The 16,061-nt window shown below is 50.9% G+C and overlaps 1 protein-coding gene across 3 annotated transcripts; it reads left to right on the top strand.

Annotated features, from left to right (window-relative positions):
- The first annotated feature begins 500 nt into the window (after positions 1–500).
- Positions 501–15,364, top strand: SH3BP5L (SH3 binding domain protein 5 like). 3 transcript variants are annotated; one of them, XM_084840748.1, is made up of 8 exons: positions 501–1,278; positions 1,475–1,572; positions 2,492–3,139; positions 5,510–5,572; positions 7,948–8,076; positions 9,966–10,127; positions 11,459–11,632; positions 13,957–15,364. In XM_084840748.1, the coding sequence occupies exons 3-8, from the start codon at positions 2,930–2,932 to the stop codon at positions 14,350–14,352; spliced, it is 1,134 nt and encodes a 377-aa protein (XP_084696874.1). In that variant the 5' UTR covers positions 501–1,278; positions 1,475–1,572; positions 2,492–2,929; the 3' UTR covers positions 14,353–15,364. The 3 variants fall into 3 exon arrangements, with proteins under 3 accessions (XP_084696874.1, XP_084696873.1, XP_084696872.1); XM_084840747.1 differs by having other exon boundaries at positions 501–1,348; XM_084840746.1 differs by lacking the exon at positions 1,475–1,572 and having other exon boundaries at positions 501–528.
- The last annotated feature ends 697 nt before the right edge of the window (positions 15,365–16,061 follow it).

Below are 16,061 nucleotides of genomic sequence, written 5' to 3'. Positions count from 1 at the left end.
ATCGACAGTGCAATCTAAAGCCATGCCTGCTCGGAAGTAAGTTCCGCGGAAGCCAAGGCGTTTAGGGCCGCAGCCTCACAGGACGAAAATATCCCCTGCAGTTTGTGTTTTAGAATTACAGGAATTTCCACTGCCTAGACGAGGCCATCTCGCGGGGAAGGCCGGGTTTATACGGGAAAGCGCTTTCAGTCTCGGGTTAACTCCACGGCACTTGTCCGTAACTCAGTATGGCGCTTCCCACTCCGACTTATGAAGTCGTCCCGCGGAAGACTAACGGCTTGTCCTTTTCCTTCGTGTTTACATATTCCCGCGGCGAGCAGCCTGGCGAACAACTCCCAGGCCTACAGGCCCCTTATACTCCCCCCTCCCCCTGGATGATGGGAAACATCGAAGGCGCAAAACGGCGCCGCTGGCTGGACGACGGACGCCCCCATGTTGTACGGACAAGGGACAGGTAACGGGAAGGGCGGCTGCTCGGCGCGGCGCTTCCGCTTCCGCCTGGGCTGGGGTTGGCAATTGGAGCTCAAGGTAAATAGAACAGTCTCCCCCCCCCCCCCCCCCCGTAAGCGTTTAGCTGGGAGCGTCTCTGGGTGGGGAAACGGGGAAATAATGCAGAGGAGGGGGTGCCGCGGGCGCCGGTGCAGAAGGTAGCAGGGGCGCTTGAGCCAGGGCGGCCCCGCGGTGGGAGAGCGCGCTGGGGTTTAGGCTGGGGCCACTCGGGCTCAAGTCTACGCTCGAGCCTGAAAGCTCGCCGGGCTGGGCTGGGCTGGGCTGGGCTTGGGCGGTCATGGTCTCGTAGCCTCCGCGCCTCGCCTCCAAAACACGAGTGAGAGGGATAGCCGTGCTCAGCCTGTGCTGCAGCCAAAACACGAGGAGCCCCTTAAAAGGCTAACAAATGTATTCTGGCGTAAGCTTTTGTGGATTAGAAGCCACTTCATCGAATACATGAAGTGCTATCCTATTATTATTATTATTTGGTGCCACCGATGGACAGAGTGCTTTCGCAGGGATGGGGAATGTTTGTTGGACTCCAACCCCCATTAGCCCCAGACAGCATGGGCAATGGTCAGAAATGCTGGGAGCCGAAGTCCAGCAACCTCTGGAGGGCCACAGATTCCCTGTTCTCACCCCTGCTTTACAGAGTAATAAGAAAAAGTGATAGATCTCTGTCTTGAGGAGCTTACCACTTTGACTGGGATGTGAGTGGAGATAACACATGAAGGGATGGGACGATGGAAGTGTTGGTAAACGAGGGAGGTATATACCCTCAGTTCAAGTGTACGTATTTAGTCTTCGCTTCAGTAGTGGATGGAAGCTGGGGGATTATGCCCAAGGCATCATGCAAAAGGTGGGCTTTGAGGAGAGATTTAAAGAAAGTGGGAGAGGGAGCATCATAAAGGGGATCAGGGGGTCAGTTCTAGACACAGAAGGCAATTAAAAGTTTGCCTGTTGTCTCTTCTTTGATAATCATCAGAATCCCATAGAACGTATAATGAGAAACCAGTTCTGAGGTTTGTGCAGTTTTGATTTCACAGCAATAATACACAAAGAAAGAAACAACTTATGTTGCAGGTATGGTGATGGTTGCTGGAAATTAATTTGGTATATATCCTTATAGTTCAAGGTAGCTGGATGTATGTATGTGCCCGTCCATAAATAAACAACTGAACACAGTGCGTGGGTTGTTGATAAGGAGTAGTAGAAACAGAGCTGAGCTGGGGGTCTCAGTCACATGGGCATCACAAGGCACAGAAATAGGCTGCTGGCATTTGAGAACCTGGATTTTCCATTTCAGACACATGTATGTTCGTATGTAACATGTATGTAAGTTTAAAAAGGCTTGGGATGTGTCTACTTGAAGGACCATCACCTGCCTGTCCTTTAAGACAGGGTGGGCAACTTGTGGCCCTCAAAACATTTTGGCCTATGACCCCCATGATCTCTCACCATTGGCTAGGCTGGCTTGGGCTGATGGGAGTTGTAGGCCAAAACATCTGGAGGGCAACAGATTGCCCACTCCTGCTTTAAGATCAACAGCTGCACCCCTCTTGTGTGTGCCATTGCCTTCAGAGACACAGTTGGGACTTTCTCAGTGGTAGCACCCTCTATGTGGTACTCCCTGACCCAGGAAGTTAGGTCATCTTGTTTTTGATCTGTGTTCCATCATCAAGTGAAGGCATTTCTCTTTCAAAAAGCATTTGACTCTGCTTTTGCTTCATTTTATGTATTGGCTATTTAGGGTGGTTCTTGGGGGGGGTGGGTTTGCATTTGCAGCTGCTTTTTGTCTTTTAATAATTAGTTATTTTTATATTTTGTAAGTGACACCTTTTGGGGAAGGTGAAAGCAGGGGTTGAGGGACTTTCTTAAATAAAATAAATCAAATGTGTAAACACACCCTTGGTTTGCACCTGGGAGTGGGACATCTGTTTTCTGTTGCCTTTTCCAAAGTAATTAATTTTTAACTTATCTCCTGTTTTTGTTTCCCGCTCAGCCCCATCTATGCTTGGCTGCTTCAGTTCTGCAGGATTTGCTGCTGGATGCGGCCTTGGAAGAGGTGCCTTAAGGGTGTGCAGTGGATGGGGGGGTGGAGGATATGCCTGGGGGGGAATTTTCTCCACCCCCTCCGTGAGTGAACTTCTGCTGTGTGTGCCTCCCTCAGCTAGGGAATCTTTTGGACCAGAGCACTTTAAGTTTCCCAAAGACTTTGAGCCAATCTGACCACCCTGGAGGTGCCCCATCGCTCCCCAGGCCGGCACTTTAATTTCTGCCTCCTTTCTTTGCTGCATGTGCCAAATGCATCTTTGCGAACCAACAAGCCCCATGCCAGCTCTCTGCAGATGGGCCTGGCATTAAAATGGTGCCTGCATTTCTGTGACAAGGCCGACCCATCCAGAAAGGGAGGTTGCAGAGGGACGGTGGAGGGCCTGGCATGGAGGGCTCCGACCAGCGGTTGGTGCTGGGCATGAACATGGGCGATGGGCGGCAGACGCCCCCTGGGGAGCTGCGGACACCCACAGAAGAGAGGGAGGAGCAGAGAACACCCGTGCCCAACGCCATTTGTGATGGGGATGGGGATGCCAAAAAACCCCAGCGGAAAGAAGAGGAGGAGGAGGAGGAAGAGCTTGACCCCCGCATCCAGGTGAGGCAAAGCTAGATTTTTCTTCTTTCTGTCGTACGCCTGAAGGGCAAGCTTGGGCATCATTGCTGCATGTGAGCTCGTATTCTGGTTCACTCCAAGGTCCTATAGCAGGGGTGCAGAACCTCTTTCATCCTGAGGGCCAAATTCCGTTTTGGAGAAGCTTTCAGGGGCCACATTCCAGTGGTGGGCGTGGCCTAAGCCAAAAAGGGGTGGGGCCAAAAATACCAGCGGATTTTACCGTAAAGCTCTTACTGCTGGTAACTAAGTCTTAGGAGAGGCATTTCAGCCTTTTCAAATGGGGTGGGGGGTGGGACGTAGAAGCCTGGAAACATGGGACCCGTGGTTGGGGGAAATGGGGTGCAACCTTCTGAGAACCCCCATGGGCTAGATTTGGCCTGCGGGCCTGAGGCTGTGCACCCCACCATATACAAAGCGCAGACATAAACTGGCTGAACTGTTCTAGTTCTCCCCTTGCCCCTGTTGCCGTGGAAAGCCGAAGAGTTGCTGACCAACCAGACATCTGTAGAATGTCCCAGTGGGTTGGGGGCTGAGGGGCAGGTTTGGTCTCGGGGCTAGTTGCCAGAAAGTTCTGAGGAAAAGCAAAACTTCTTTGAGCAAAGGTCGGCATTAGTTTGACTCTGGCATCCACGTGTTTGGGCCAGCCTTGGTGGCCAACCTAAAATGTTATAGTCACCTGGACTGTACCGTCTTCCCCAAGGGGCACGGTGTAGCAACCCTTTAGAAACAAAGTGGCTGCCCTTGCACTAGAGTTGTTGCAAGGATGGGGGTTCACTTGGGAACCCCATTCACACTGCCCAAGGAGGAAAGGCAGGATGAAAAATGTAATACATTTAGGGTACGATCCCATGCATACTTAGACAGAAAAATGTCCTACAATTCCCAGTATTCCTCAGCCAGCAGGTTTCTGGCCTTTGTTGTTTTGTAAAAAAAAAAAAAAAGGGAGGGGTTGTGGGCTGGGGAGTCCTATTTAACAAATTTAAAGAAACAAGAGAGGATCTTGACCCTAGACTTCTCTAGGGTCTCTGTGGGTCCTTTTCTAAAATCTCTAGGGTCTTTTCCCATTATTACTTTCGCCCTTTTCACCTGGATGGATTGATTGTTTTCCTAGTGGCCATTTTTGGGGACGGGAAAGCTACTTGATCCATTCATTTTCACTTATTTATTACATTTCTATACCACCCAATAGCCAAAGCTCTCTGGGCAGTTTATAGAAATTGAAAACCTTAAAGACAATATTGTACATAATATAAGAACTGTTTACGTACAAACATATAAACAGACAACACACACACACACACAATTTTAGCAAACAACAATAACAAATCCTAGGAACCAATTAATTCAAAACCTTCTCTATGCGGCTTAATGCCTGAGAGTAAAGGAAGATCTTAAACTGGCGCTGAACAGATAACCATGCTGGTGCCAGACAGGACTTGCTGGGGAGATTGTTCCATAAGCAGGGGCCACCACCAAGATAGCCCTCTCCCTTACTGCCGCCCTCCAAGCCTCCCTTGGAGGAGGGCCTATTTACTCTGATGGCATTAAGAACCAGCAGCAGATAGAACACTTGGGCTGGGGTGGGAACTGTTGCCATCTTGTGTGCCCATGCCTCCTGCCCCCCAGTGGTCTTTCTGCTGCTTGAAGCCATAGCGGAGAGGAAGGACACCCCCCGACACACTCCTTTCAGTGTGATCTGCCGCCAGGTTTTCCTTACAGCCATCTGGGGGTGGTGGCTTTTGGCTGGAGGAAGGCTACCAGATGAAGGTTAATAGTCCTGTTTTGAGGAGCCTGCAATGAGAGGCAGGGCTGATCCATGTTATTGTTTTAACTGTTTGTTGTGAGCATCCCCAGAGACTGATAAGGGTGGAAAGAAGGGCAATGCATGTTTTAAATAGAATTTGTGACTTTCCATCATCCATATTGGGGGGTGGGGGGTGAAATTGGGAGCCTGCATATTTCTTTCCTGCCTTTCCTTTCCTTTCCTTTCCTTTCCTTTCCTTTCCTTTCCTTTCCTTTCCTTTCCTTTCCTTTCCTTTCATTCCATCCATTCTTCTAAAATGGTTTTTGGAAGCTAGCATCTATTAGGCAGAATGGATTATGTCTGGCAAACAGCTGTATGCAATTTTCCAGCACTTATTCTGAGTGAGAAATAGGGGATATAGTGTGTGTGTGTGTGTGTGTGTACACAAGTATGTGTGTACACAAGTACACGCAACCCCTCCCAGTTGAGGAGTTGGCTGAGAAAGGGTTCTGGGCCTCATGTGATCCAAATGGGCCTTTCTGCAAAGACTACAGTGTTTAGCCTGGTGCCTGTCTCTTGAGCCTCGCTTTCCGCCTTTCTGACCACAGGAGGAGCTGGAACACCTCAATCAGGCCAATGAGGAGATCAACCGCGTGGAGCTGCAGCTGGATGTGAGTGAGGCCGTGCTCCCCAAGCCCTTTGAGCTTCCCTTCCCCATCTGAACACACGCTGCCTTCCGTTCCTTCCTTCCCCAGTGCCAGCTGTCTGCTTGATGGATTACTGCAGCCATTCCCAACCCGGTGCCCTCCAGATGTGTGGGATTGCCACTCCCATCATCCCCAGCCAGCATGGCCATTGTCTGGCTGGGAACGATGGGAGTTGCAGTCCAGCTCTTGTTGAGGGTACTAGGTTGGCTGGGCTAGGGTGTGTTTCTGTGAAGCTGCAGGCCAGCGTCTGCGGAATGGAAACGACAGCGCTGCCTTGCACACGGTTTCATGCTCCGCCCTCGCTACGGTGAGTGCCGTAGCCCTCTGGCGAGAGTGAGCTGGTAGGGAGACAGGGATTGTCCCTGCTGTTGCAGTGCACTTGTAAGCGCCGCTCAACCATGGGGAAGTTCTCTGCCCTCCCTCCAGCTAGGAAGACTTGGGTTCCTGACGTCGTCCCCCCGTGCAGCTCTGACTCAGGAGGACCCGCAACGATGGCTGCAGAAGGGCTTGGCCCGGACGTGGGCTGCGACACGGGTCGTGATGAGCCAGAGAGAGCCAGTCTGCCAGTAGACCCCTGCTCGGGGATCCCCAGAGACTGCCTCTCCCCCGTAGCCTCACGCTCCACATTGGTGGAGCAGCAGCACAGGCAACAAGCCAGGAAGGAGCGAATGGTGAGGAGATGGAGTCCTAGGCTCCAGGCCAGGAAAGAGGTAGCGCCTGAGATGGGCCATCTGGCCTGAGTAACCCCAAAGGCCTCGTTTGGACTCCAGGCCTTGTCAGAGCAAGTTGCTCCCTCAGAGCACTCCGAGGGCCTGTGATGCCAGCCTGCCTTGCCCTGTGGGATTCTGCTCCAGCTGTCTTTGTGCTGAGCTGCAGAGGCACTCGGAGCACCCCGGCAGCTCCATGTCAAACCAAGCCCAAGCGTTGTGGCTCTGCGCCAGAGGGGAAGTCTGGGACTCCTTTGGGCACTGAGGGAGGGAGGGAGAGAACAGGAATTAGTCTGGCTGGCACTGCTGCCAGATAAGGTCTTGGCACTGCCCATTCGCCTGGAAGGTTTTGCATTAGAAATATGTTTTTAATGTGGAATTTTATTGTTTTAAACTGTTCTGGTATTGTACATCGCCCAGAGTGGCTGGGTGACCAGCCAGATGGGCGATTAATAAATTTAATAAATAAATAAAATGCCCCCTGACTTCCCTTCCAACCCCTTTCCTCTACCACTGGGGCTACCCCGACAATTTGAGCAATGAAGGGGAAACACCTCCCATTTCCATCTTTCACTCACCCTAAGCCTGCTGTCCTATACTAACTAGCGAGGAAGCCCTGATGAATTCAGTGGAATGTATTTCTGAGGAGACATGTATAGGATTCCACTGGAAGCCGCACTTTGGTTCGCACAGATAGGATGACACAGTGGTGCAAATTACTATTTGAAGCAGCTTCCCCCCACCTGGTTCCCCCAGGATGTGTTGGACAACAACTGGTTCACTGGGGGTTGTAGTCTGACACATCTGGAGGGCACCAGGTTGGGGAACGCTGGTTTAAAGGATGGAGGGGTGATTTCATCTGCATTTACTAATATGAGAATGCAACAGATTTGTTTTTAAATTAGAAGAAATATCAATGAATAAGCACGGCTTAGTTTAAGCTCATTCCAGAGCTTGTTTTAGAGCTTCTCTTGGGAACTCTTGAAATGAGCAATAACATTGGTTCTTGGGCTGATTAAAAATATAACAAATACATTAATTACATAAACTCTGTACACCTCCCTTCCCATGCACACCCATCTTACTCTTTGAGAACTGCTGCTGTAATAGAATTCCATGGGTTGGATCCAGGCTGAGGCATGTGTAAAGTAGACCCATTTAAATCAATGGAGCAAGTAAGCTGTGACTAACTTAAATCCCAATGATTTCAATGGCTCTACTCTAATCATCGCTAAGTCTGGATCCAGCCCTTAATCTTAAGGCTGGGGGGTGGGCAGGAGTTGATGCAGCGATTCCACGGTGCAATTGTCATGTCAGCTTTGAGGCTAGTTTGCTGCCACCAAATTACTTCCTGATCATGTCAGCCACTAGGAATTCATGGGTAATTCATGTGCCATTAATGAACCTCCGTTGGGGCCAGTGATGCTGGTGTGGGAAGTAGCTATGTGATTCAGGTATCCCACATGATCTACACTTGTACATATGACTGATGCAGCATTGGAGTCAACCACAGGAAAGAGGTTTTGGGCAGCCATGCCACAAAGGCTTACAAATCGACCAAAGATCAGGATTTTTTTTTAAAAAGGACTGTTCTCTCCACACTGATGTAGCTTGTGCCCTTGGTTTCAACAGGAAGCCCGTACCACGTACCGGAGGATCTTGTCGGAATCTGCAAGGAAGCTTAATGCTCAGGGCTCCCAGCTGGGCAACTGCATTGAGAAAGCGCGCCCTTATTACGAGGCCAGGCGCTTGGCGAAGGAGGTATACGTTCCACTGCCTTTGCGCTACTGCACTGCTGAGTCTGCCGCTGTGCCCAGCTGTCTTGGAACAAGATGTTTTAAAGGATCAGAGCTTGGGTTCAGGATTCCCCTGGACTCATTTTGGGCAGTAGACTCTCAAGTGGGCTCTCCCACACTGGAGGCATTCAAGATGAGGCTGGACAGCCATCTGTCAGGGATGCTCTGACTTGGATTCCTGCATTGAGCAGGGGGTTGGACTCAGTGGTCTTGTAGGCCCCTTCCAACCCTACTATTCTATGATTCTAAGTGGTTGCCAACGCTCAGAAGGGCCTATCCTGATGTAGTAGCCTCTGTTTGTATGAGCAAGGAATTCTGAGTGGTTTCAGCCCTACAGATCCACCCTACAGGAACAAATAATAACGGTGCTATTTTGTGAGTTGTGTTTTCTTTCAGTTTATGCCTTAGTCCTCTAGGGCAGTGGTTCCCAACACTGAGTCTCACCCAAGGTTGTTGGACTACAGCTCCCATCATCCATAACCATTGACTATGTTGGCTGGGGCTGATGAGAGTTCTGATCCAACAACATCTGGTCCAACAAGGTTGGGAACCGTTGTTCCAGGGGCCCCTGCGGTGGTTTACAAAATAAAAACTGTATGTTTGATTTTACCCCCCAGAAAATATAAGATTCACCAAATGGTACAATTTTAAAAAGGGATTCAGCTGGATCCACTTATGGAAGAGAGCCACTGACCTTGCGGGGGGGGGGGGTAGATTCTCTTTGCATTCAACTCATCCTCTGCCATCCTAAGTGTATAAAATCAGAGGCTGAAATGGGTTTGGCATGTTACTGTCACAGGATAAGCAGCCCCTCAGTGTTTTATGAACCATTTTGAAGAGGGGGGTTGTCATGGGAGGCTTTTTGGCAGAAGCCTGGGTTTTTGAGCTGCTTTTGGCAGGGGACCAGGGCTACCATGCCATCCGCGCCCTTCCTTTTACCTGTGAGAAATCTAGAAAGCTCAGTGGTCACCTAGCAACAGTGACATATGATCCTGCTCCAGCTTTAAAGGGCCAGACATATCCTGTCTGTAGTGTGGAGAAAGGCTGAGGTGACAACTCACCATCAGGAGCCACACAGAATGGGCCTATTCACATGACACATCAGCTCACCATGGGTTATTTAACCCACGATGAGGCTGTGGGGCGCATGTGGCCACCATTTTGAATACACACCCCATCCCGTTTGGAGATTGTCGTGTCATGTGAATCCAGCAAGCCTGGGTTATGTGAGATTTAAAACAGACCATGGGTTATGCGAGGGCTGTTTAACCCTTGCATAAACCACACTCTGGGTTCACGTGACATGACAAACCCCAAGCAGGGGTAAAAAAAACAAATACCTCACAACGAACTGCTGTGCGCTGTCCGAATCTGGTCAATGTGTCTGTTGATGGACTGGCACAGATATGGGGGTTGGGGGGTGGCGGCAGAGTGTGTCACATGCTTGACTGCTCCTCTGTCCAAGATAAAACCTCATTGCATATACAAAACTAGCCTGTTGGAAAGGAGGGGTTTTAATCTAGCCTTTTCTCTGACATGCTAATTTTATATGTGCGCAAAGCTTGTTTGAGGGGATGGGGGAGCAGTCCAAGATGCCCTGCCTGCAGTCTGAAATGGTACAGCCCAGCAAGAGCTGCGCTGTGCGATTCTCCTGATCGTGCATTTCAAGTCGCAGAACAATTTCTCAGATTCACCCTCAAGATAGAAGTGTGTATGAAAGAGACAGGGAGACGACGTGGTTGGGGGAAAGGGAGAGTGTGGTGGGGAACAAAGACTCCTGGTCCTTTTCCCCAGCTGCATGCAGGGAATGTGAGTGTTTTTGTTACATTGACACCTCATCCTCCATCCCGGCAGGCACAGCAGGAGACCCAGAAGGCTGCGCTGCGGTATGAACGGGCGGTTAGCATGCACAACGCAGCCCGTGAGATGGTTTTCGTGGCTGAGCAGGGAGTCATGGCGGACAAGAACCGGCTGGATCCCACGTGGCAGGAGATGCTCAACCATGCAACTTGCAAGGTGAAGTTCCTGTTCTGGGAGACTATCTGGGCCATCCTATCTGGCATAGGATATGGTGCCGCCGCCTCTCTACCGATTGGAGGAAGAATCCACCAGGCACTTGCGGGGAATATGGGAGGACAGGACAATCAGGATACAAGTTAACAGCTGAGACTCAAAGGTTGCAACCCAAATTCCTCTTATTCTGTAGTCACGTAAACAATGCGAGTATGTTCAGTGAGGCCTATCTTGGCCTTGTTTTTTCTATTCTTTGCCCCTCCCCATCGCTAGCAGAGAGAAGAAGAAACATAAGCAAAAATGGGTTTGCTATCGTGCCTGAAGGATAAAGTTTGTTAAGTGTGTGCAATAGATAAAGAATAATGGAATTGCCTTTTTATGGCTCAGAACTTGGCTTATAAGTGGCATGTCAGGCCCATCAACACTTGCTCACATACTCTGTAAGCCGTTGCTGCTTCTCTTTCTTTGCAGTTGCCCATTCGTATTTTAGTGATAGCTGTGAGTAGCCCAGAATGGTCTATATGAGGGATGCATATCTTCTGGCCTGGAGGCCTAATCCAGCCTTCCAACATTCAGCATGGCTTCCAAGCCCCACTCCCTGGAGGAATCCCTGCTGTTACTCCAATCTGAGATTGGAGAGAACAGCAGGGATTCCCCTGTGTGCCCCTCCCAGCTGCTCTTCCCAGCACTAGCTGAGTCCCTTTCTGCCTTGCCTCACTTGGCACGGAGAAAGGCACAATGGGTGGGGTTGGGACAATAACATCAGTGGGCTCAGGCTTGGCCACGCCCACTGACTCCATCCGGCCCGCAGAGAACCTGGTGGAGGGCCCTCCATTCTGGTTCTGCACACTTGGTCTGCAGGTTTGCTTATCGTATTGTGCATGTGCATGCATCATTACAGCTACTGGATCATGTGAGTGGATAGGGCAAGTGACGATCTCTGGGGCAGTAGGTTGGAGAATGGTTGGAGCTGGGGTGTGCGGTGTATCGATCTTGCCTTCCATCCCTGGAAAACCTGCCCAGTGACTTGCTCGTTTCAGCGCCTTGATCAGAGAATATTGCCATGTTACCGAGCTTGTGCCAAAGCCACAGGACGGCCAGGGAGATGTTGCTTTTTAGATGCAAGTGGAGCGGCTGAGGATTGTGTGCGAGGGCAGCTCAACTGCAGGCCTTGTCGTGCCGCATTGCAGCTCTGCACGTGTTTCACATCACCTTAGCTGGTGGGAGCCGAGTGGCCGTGGAGTGGGCCAGGAGGACCTAGAGATCGTGCCCAGTATGGGCTCCTGGACCAGAGGGCATCCTGGCTCTGACCCATTCCCTTCCTTGCCCTACAGGTGAATGAGGCTGAGGAGGAGCGGCTGCGCAGCGAACGAGAACACCAGCGTGTCACCCAGCTCTGCCAGCAAGCTGAGGCCAAGGTGCAGTCCCTGCAGAAGTCCTTGAAGCGGGTCATTGTGAAGAGCAAGCCCTACTTTGAGCTGAAGGCCCAGTTCAACCAAATCCTTGAGGTGAGGCCCCCGAGCCTGCCCTGGTTCCCATGCCCCCAGCCCACTCCAGGCGGGGGCCATTCCAGAGCAGGCCTGACCTGGGGAGCAGAGCACAGCCAATCAAGGCAGTTTAAAAAAAAAATTAAACACAAATCAAATAGACATAGTAAATTCTTTAAAACCAACCTTAAAAACCATAACTATTGCAGATTTACCCAGAGAATGGCTCCCAAAATCAAATATTAGGAGAAAGGGTGCAAAATATTCTGTGAGGACATTTCCAAGAAATGTTTTTTTAAGTCTGAGACAGGAAGAATCTGGTTTCATAAAGTACTTTCCCAGTCTGAAATGGGTATTTTTGTCACCATTGTAGCCATTTATACCCACCTGAAATCCCACTGTGAAACTTAGGTGTCCAGAATTCAAGATGTTGTTCGGTCGTTAAGTCGTGTCTAACTCTTTGTGACCCCATGGACCATAGCATGTCAGGCCTTCCTGTCCTCCGCTCTCTCCTGGAGTGTGCTCATTGCACCGGTGATGCTATCTAGCCATCTCATCCTCTGCCGTCTTCTCCTTTTGGCTTCAATCTTTCCCAGCATCAGGGTCTTTTCCAGTGAGTTTTCTCTTCGCATTAGGTGGCCAAAATATTTTAGCTTCGGTTTCAGTATCTGTCCTTCCAATGACTGATTTGACCTCTTTGCAGTCCAGGGGACTCGTAAGAGTCTTCTCCAGCACCACACTTCGAAAGCATCAATTCTTCGGCGCTCAGCCTTCCTTATAGTCCAGCTCTCACAGCCGTACGTTACTACTGGGAAAACCATAGCTTTGATTATACGGACCTTTGTCGGCAAGGTGATGTCTCTGCTTCTTACTATGCTGTCTAGGTTTGCCATAGCTTTCCTCCCAAGGAGCAAACGTCTTTTAATTTCATGGCTACAGTCACCGTCTGCGGTGATCTTGGAGCCCAAGAAAGTAAAATCTGTCACTGCTTCCATTTCTTCCCCTTCTGTATGCCAGGAAGTGATGGGGCCAGATGCCATGATCTTAGTTTTTTTAATGTTGAGTTTCAAACCAGCTTTTGCACTCTCCACTTTCACCCTCAACAAGAGGCTCTTTAGATCCGCTTCGCTTTCTGCCATTAGGGTGGTATCGTCTGCGTATTGGAGGTTGTTGATAATTCTCCCGGCAATCTTAATTCCGACCTGTGATTCATCCAACCCAGCATTTCTCATGATGTACTCTGCATATAAGTTAAATAAGCAGGGCGACAATATGCAGTCTTGTCGTACTTCTTTCCCAATTTGGAACCAATCAGTTGTTCCATGTCTGGTTCTTACTGTTGCTTCTTGACCCTCGTACAGGTTTCTCAGGAGACAGGTAAGGTGGTCTGGTACTCCCATCACTTTAAGAATTTGCCACAGTTTGTTGCGATCCACACAATCAAAGGCTTTAGCGTAGTCAATGAAGCAGAAATAGACATTTTTCTGGAATTCTCTTGCTTTCTCCATGATCCAGCGAATGTTGGAGATTTGATCTTTAGTTCAAGATGCAGATGTGCAATTGGGAGAATTTGGAATTCTGCATGGGAGATGCAGTGACTTACGAAGCTGCCTTATACCGAGTCAGACCCTGGGTCCATCAAGCCCAGTATTGTCAAGACTGACTGGCAGCAGCAGCTCTCCAGCATTTCAGGCAGGAGTTTTTCCAGCCCTTCCCTGGAGATGCCGGGGATTGAACCTGGGACCTTCTGCATGCAAAACAGGTGCTCTACCCTTGAGCCATGGCCCCTGTCTTTGGAGTGGTGGATCACAGTCATCCATGCATGTGGGTCTCTCTCCCTGCCTCCACCTCCCTCTCCCTCTGTGTTCTGTCAGATGTGGAATGTCATAATGTAAGCTCCCCAAGGCAGAGTCCTGTATTCTTGTACTCTCTAAGCAGGGATGGAGAACCTTGGCCCATGGGCCAAATCTGGCCCACCAAGCTGGCCCATCCAGCCCACAGAGAGCCTCCCCGAAGCCCTGCTCTCAGAAGGGAGCAGGAGAGCAACTGAGGCAGGGGCTCAGTTAGTTTCACTTCTCGATTGGGAAGGGGGAGGGGGAGTGAAGCCAGCTCCAGGCCCGGCTGGTGCCTTGAGGTGCCATCTGAGCCCGCTTTGCTCCTCCAGGCATTGCTTAAGTGCTTTTCTCTGTGCCTCCCTCTGCAAGCAGAGTGCAAGAATGGGGCTGGATGATGTCGGGGGTTTGGATTGCTTCCAGGAACTATCCGGTTCCCCACCTGCTCTAAAGCACCACGCGTGTTGATGGCGCGATATTAGTGTCTCTTGCCTTTTGTTCTCTGGTGTGTAGGAGCACAAGGCGAGGGTGACATCCCTGGAGCAGCAGGTAGCCCAGGCCAAGATGCGCTACTCTGTGGCCTTGCGGAACCTGGAGCAGATCAGTGAGCAGATCCACGCCCGGCGGCTCCAGCGCCTGGTAGGGCGGCGGGCTTCTCCAGTGGGTGCAGAAGCCAGCCCAGCGCTGCTGTATGGAGGGATGGTGCTCCCTCCCGAGCCCTCCGCCGACACCCTTTCGGTGCTCAGCTTCCAGACCATCGCCTCTGACCTGCAGAAGTTCGACTCGGTGGAGCACCTGCTGGGGCTGTCTGACGCCGCCAGCCTCAACAGCGACGAGCTGGAGGAGAGGGAGCAGCGGCGCAATGCCCAACCCCACCCCTTCAAACACCACCGCAGCATCAGCCTCTGACATCGCCTCGCTCCTCCCCGCTGCATCCCCTTTGCATCCTGTCCTGCTGGAGAAGGGGAGGTGGTCAGGATCAGAGGCGCAAGGGGTAGCCGCAGAGGGGGGCAGCTCTGCGAGTGGGCAGGTCACATGGCGCCTTTGGCCTCACCCATCTGAAGGGCAGCCTGCGGATGGATCCTTCCCTCCGTGTAGCCTTTGGCGCAACCCTGGCTCCTTGCCATCTCTCCCACTACCAGCACTGTGGGCTCATCCAGGCCCTGGTTGCTTGGAGACGTTGGCATTTTGGCCCCACTGTTCTTAGTGTATCAGGCTGCCGTTTTCCACCCAGCATGCACCTGTTTCCTGGGAGCACTGCATGCTGGAAGTAATTCTGCACCCTTGCACATTTCTCCTAGCTTGTTGGGTTATTCTTGGCGGTGCCTCATCGAACTCAAGGGAAGCCAGGAACAGGGAGGAGAGGTGTGCTGTTTTTATGTGTGATTGTTCTTGTGTTGATAGTTGGGGAATGAGAAGACCAGGTGGACTGCAGTGGTGTTCGTGTACAGATGCTCCCCTGCTCCTGTCATTGCATCCTAGGGACCCCCACTCCACTTTCATTGACTCCCCCCCCCACTGCACAAGGCTGTACAATATGGCCTTTTTAAATGGAACTCTGGGGCCCCCCATGGGGCTTCAACACTACAGTATAACAAGAGGCATGCCGTTTGTCCCTCCCTAGTCCGCTTGGTTCATCCCAATTTGCCATCTGTGCTTCTTGGGATGTGATTTGCACTAATAAGTGGCAAAAGGTGGGGCTGGGAAGTCAGTCTCTCTCTCTCTCCCTCCCCCAGAACTCTCCCAGCATTTTGCAGATGGTGGCAATTCCTGCCTCTCAAACAGGTTTGCTGGACACTGGCTGTGATGAGAACCGGTTGCGGGTTTGAGGCAGCCTGATAGCAACTCTGTATATGTGTATTTGTATGACCGGCTTCTGCTGTGTATTTTATTTAAAGTAAAGTTTATGCCCTATGGAGAACCTTTTCTCAGTCTTTCTCTTTTTTGACCAAGTACATCAAGGAACAATGTGTTTTCCCCCAGGCTGTGGTTCTGTAAAGCATGGGGGGGGGGGGCCCTCCCTGGCTTAGACATGTCCAGTTGGTGGGGGGCGGGATCTGTGGCTGTTCATTAGCCCTCACCTAATATTTTCCATGTGTGTTGAGTGGACCACAAAATGGCCCAAAGACATTTTGCTGCTTGAGGTGAAGAACAAGATGGCGCCCTTCCCATCTCATGTATAAAAGCCAATGACTGGCAGTTGAAACTTCAATACTTGCAATAGAACAGCATCTTCCACTGCACCTGAAGGCTGCAGGCTAGCTTAGGGGTCATAGGGCAAGCCGAGTGGCACAGCTCTCTCTTCCAAAAGCTTACTGCTGCCTCCAGACATCTGCCGCTTGAGGTGACCACCTCACTCTGCCTAATGGTAGGGCCAGCCATGTTCCTGCCCTCATTCAGATACCTCTTTGCTGGGAGGGGATGGCATTTAGAGTGGCCAGGTGTCCTACTTTACAGAGGCCAGTTTTCTGTTTGAAGGCATCCCGTATTGGAAGGGCTGTCCAGTCCAAGTCTGGTTTAAAGATAAAGATCCACAGGGAGCGCCCTTAAACTTACCTATCCACAGTGAGCACCTGGACAGCAACTGCGCAGGCACACAGGTCACCATGGCAGTGTTC

The sequence above is a fragment of the Heloderma suspectum genome, chromosome 2 (genome assembly GCF_057233095.1).
Source record: "Heloderma suspectum isolate Gila_16-S chromosome 2, 16-S_ref, whole genome shotgun sequence".
NCBI classification, from domain to species: domain Eukaryota; kingdom Metazoa; phylum Chordata; class Lepidosauria; order Squamata; family Helodermatidae; genus Heloderma; species Heloderma suspectum.
The sequence above is the reverse complement of the archived record's forward strand: the minus strand, read 5'-3'. Positions and strand labels throughout refer to the sequence as shown.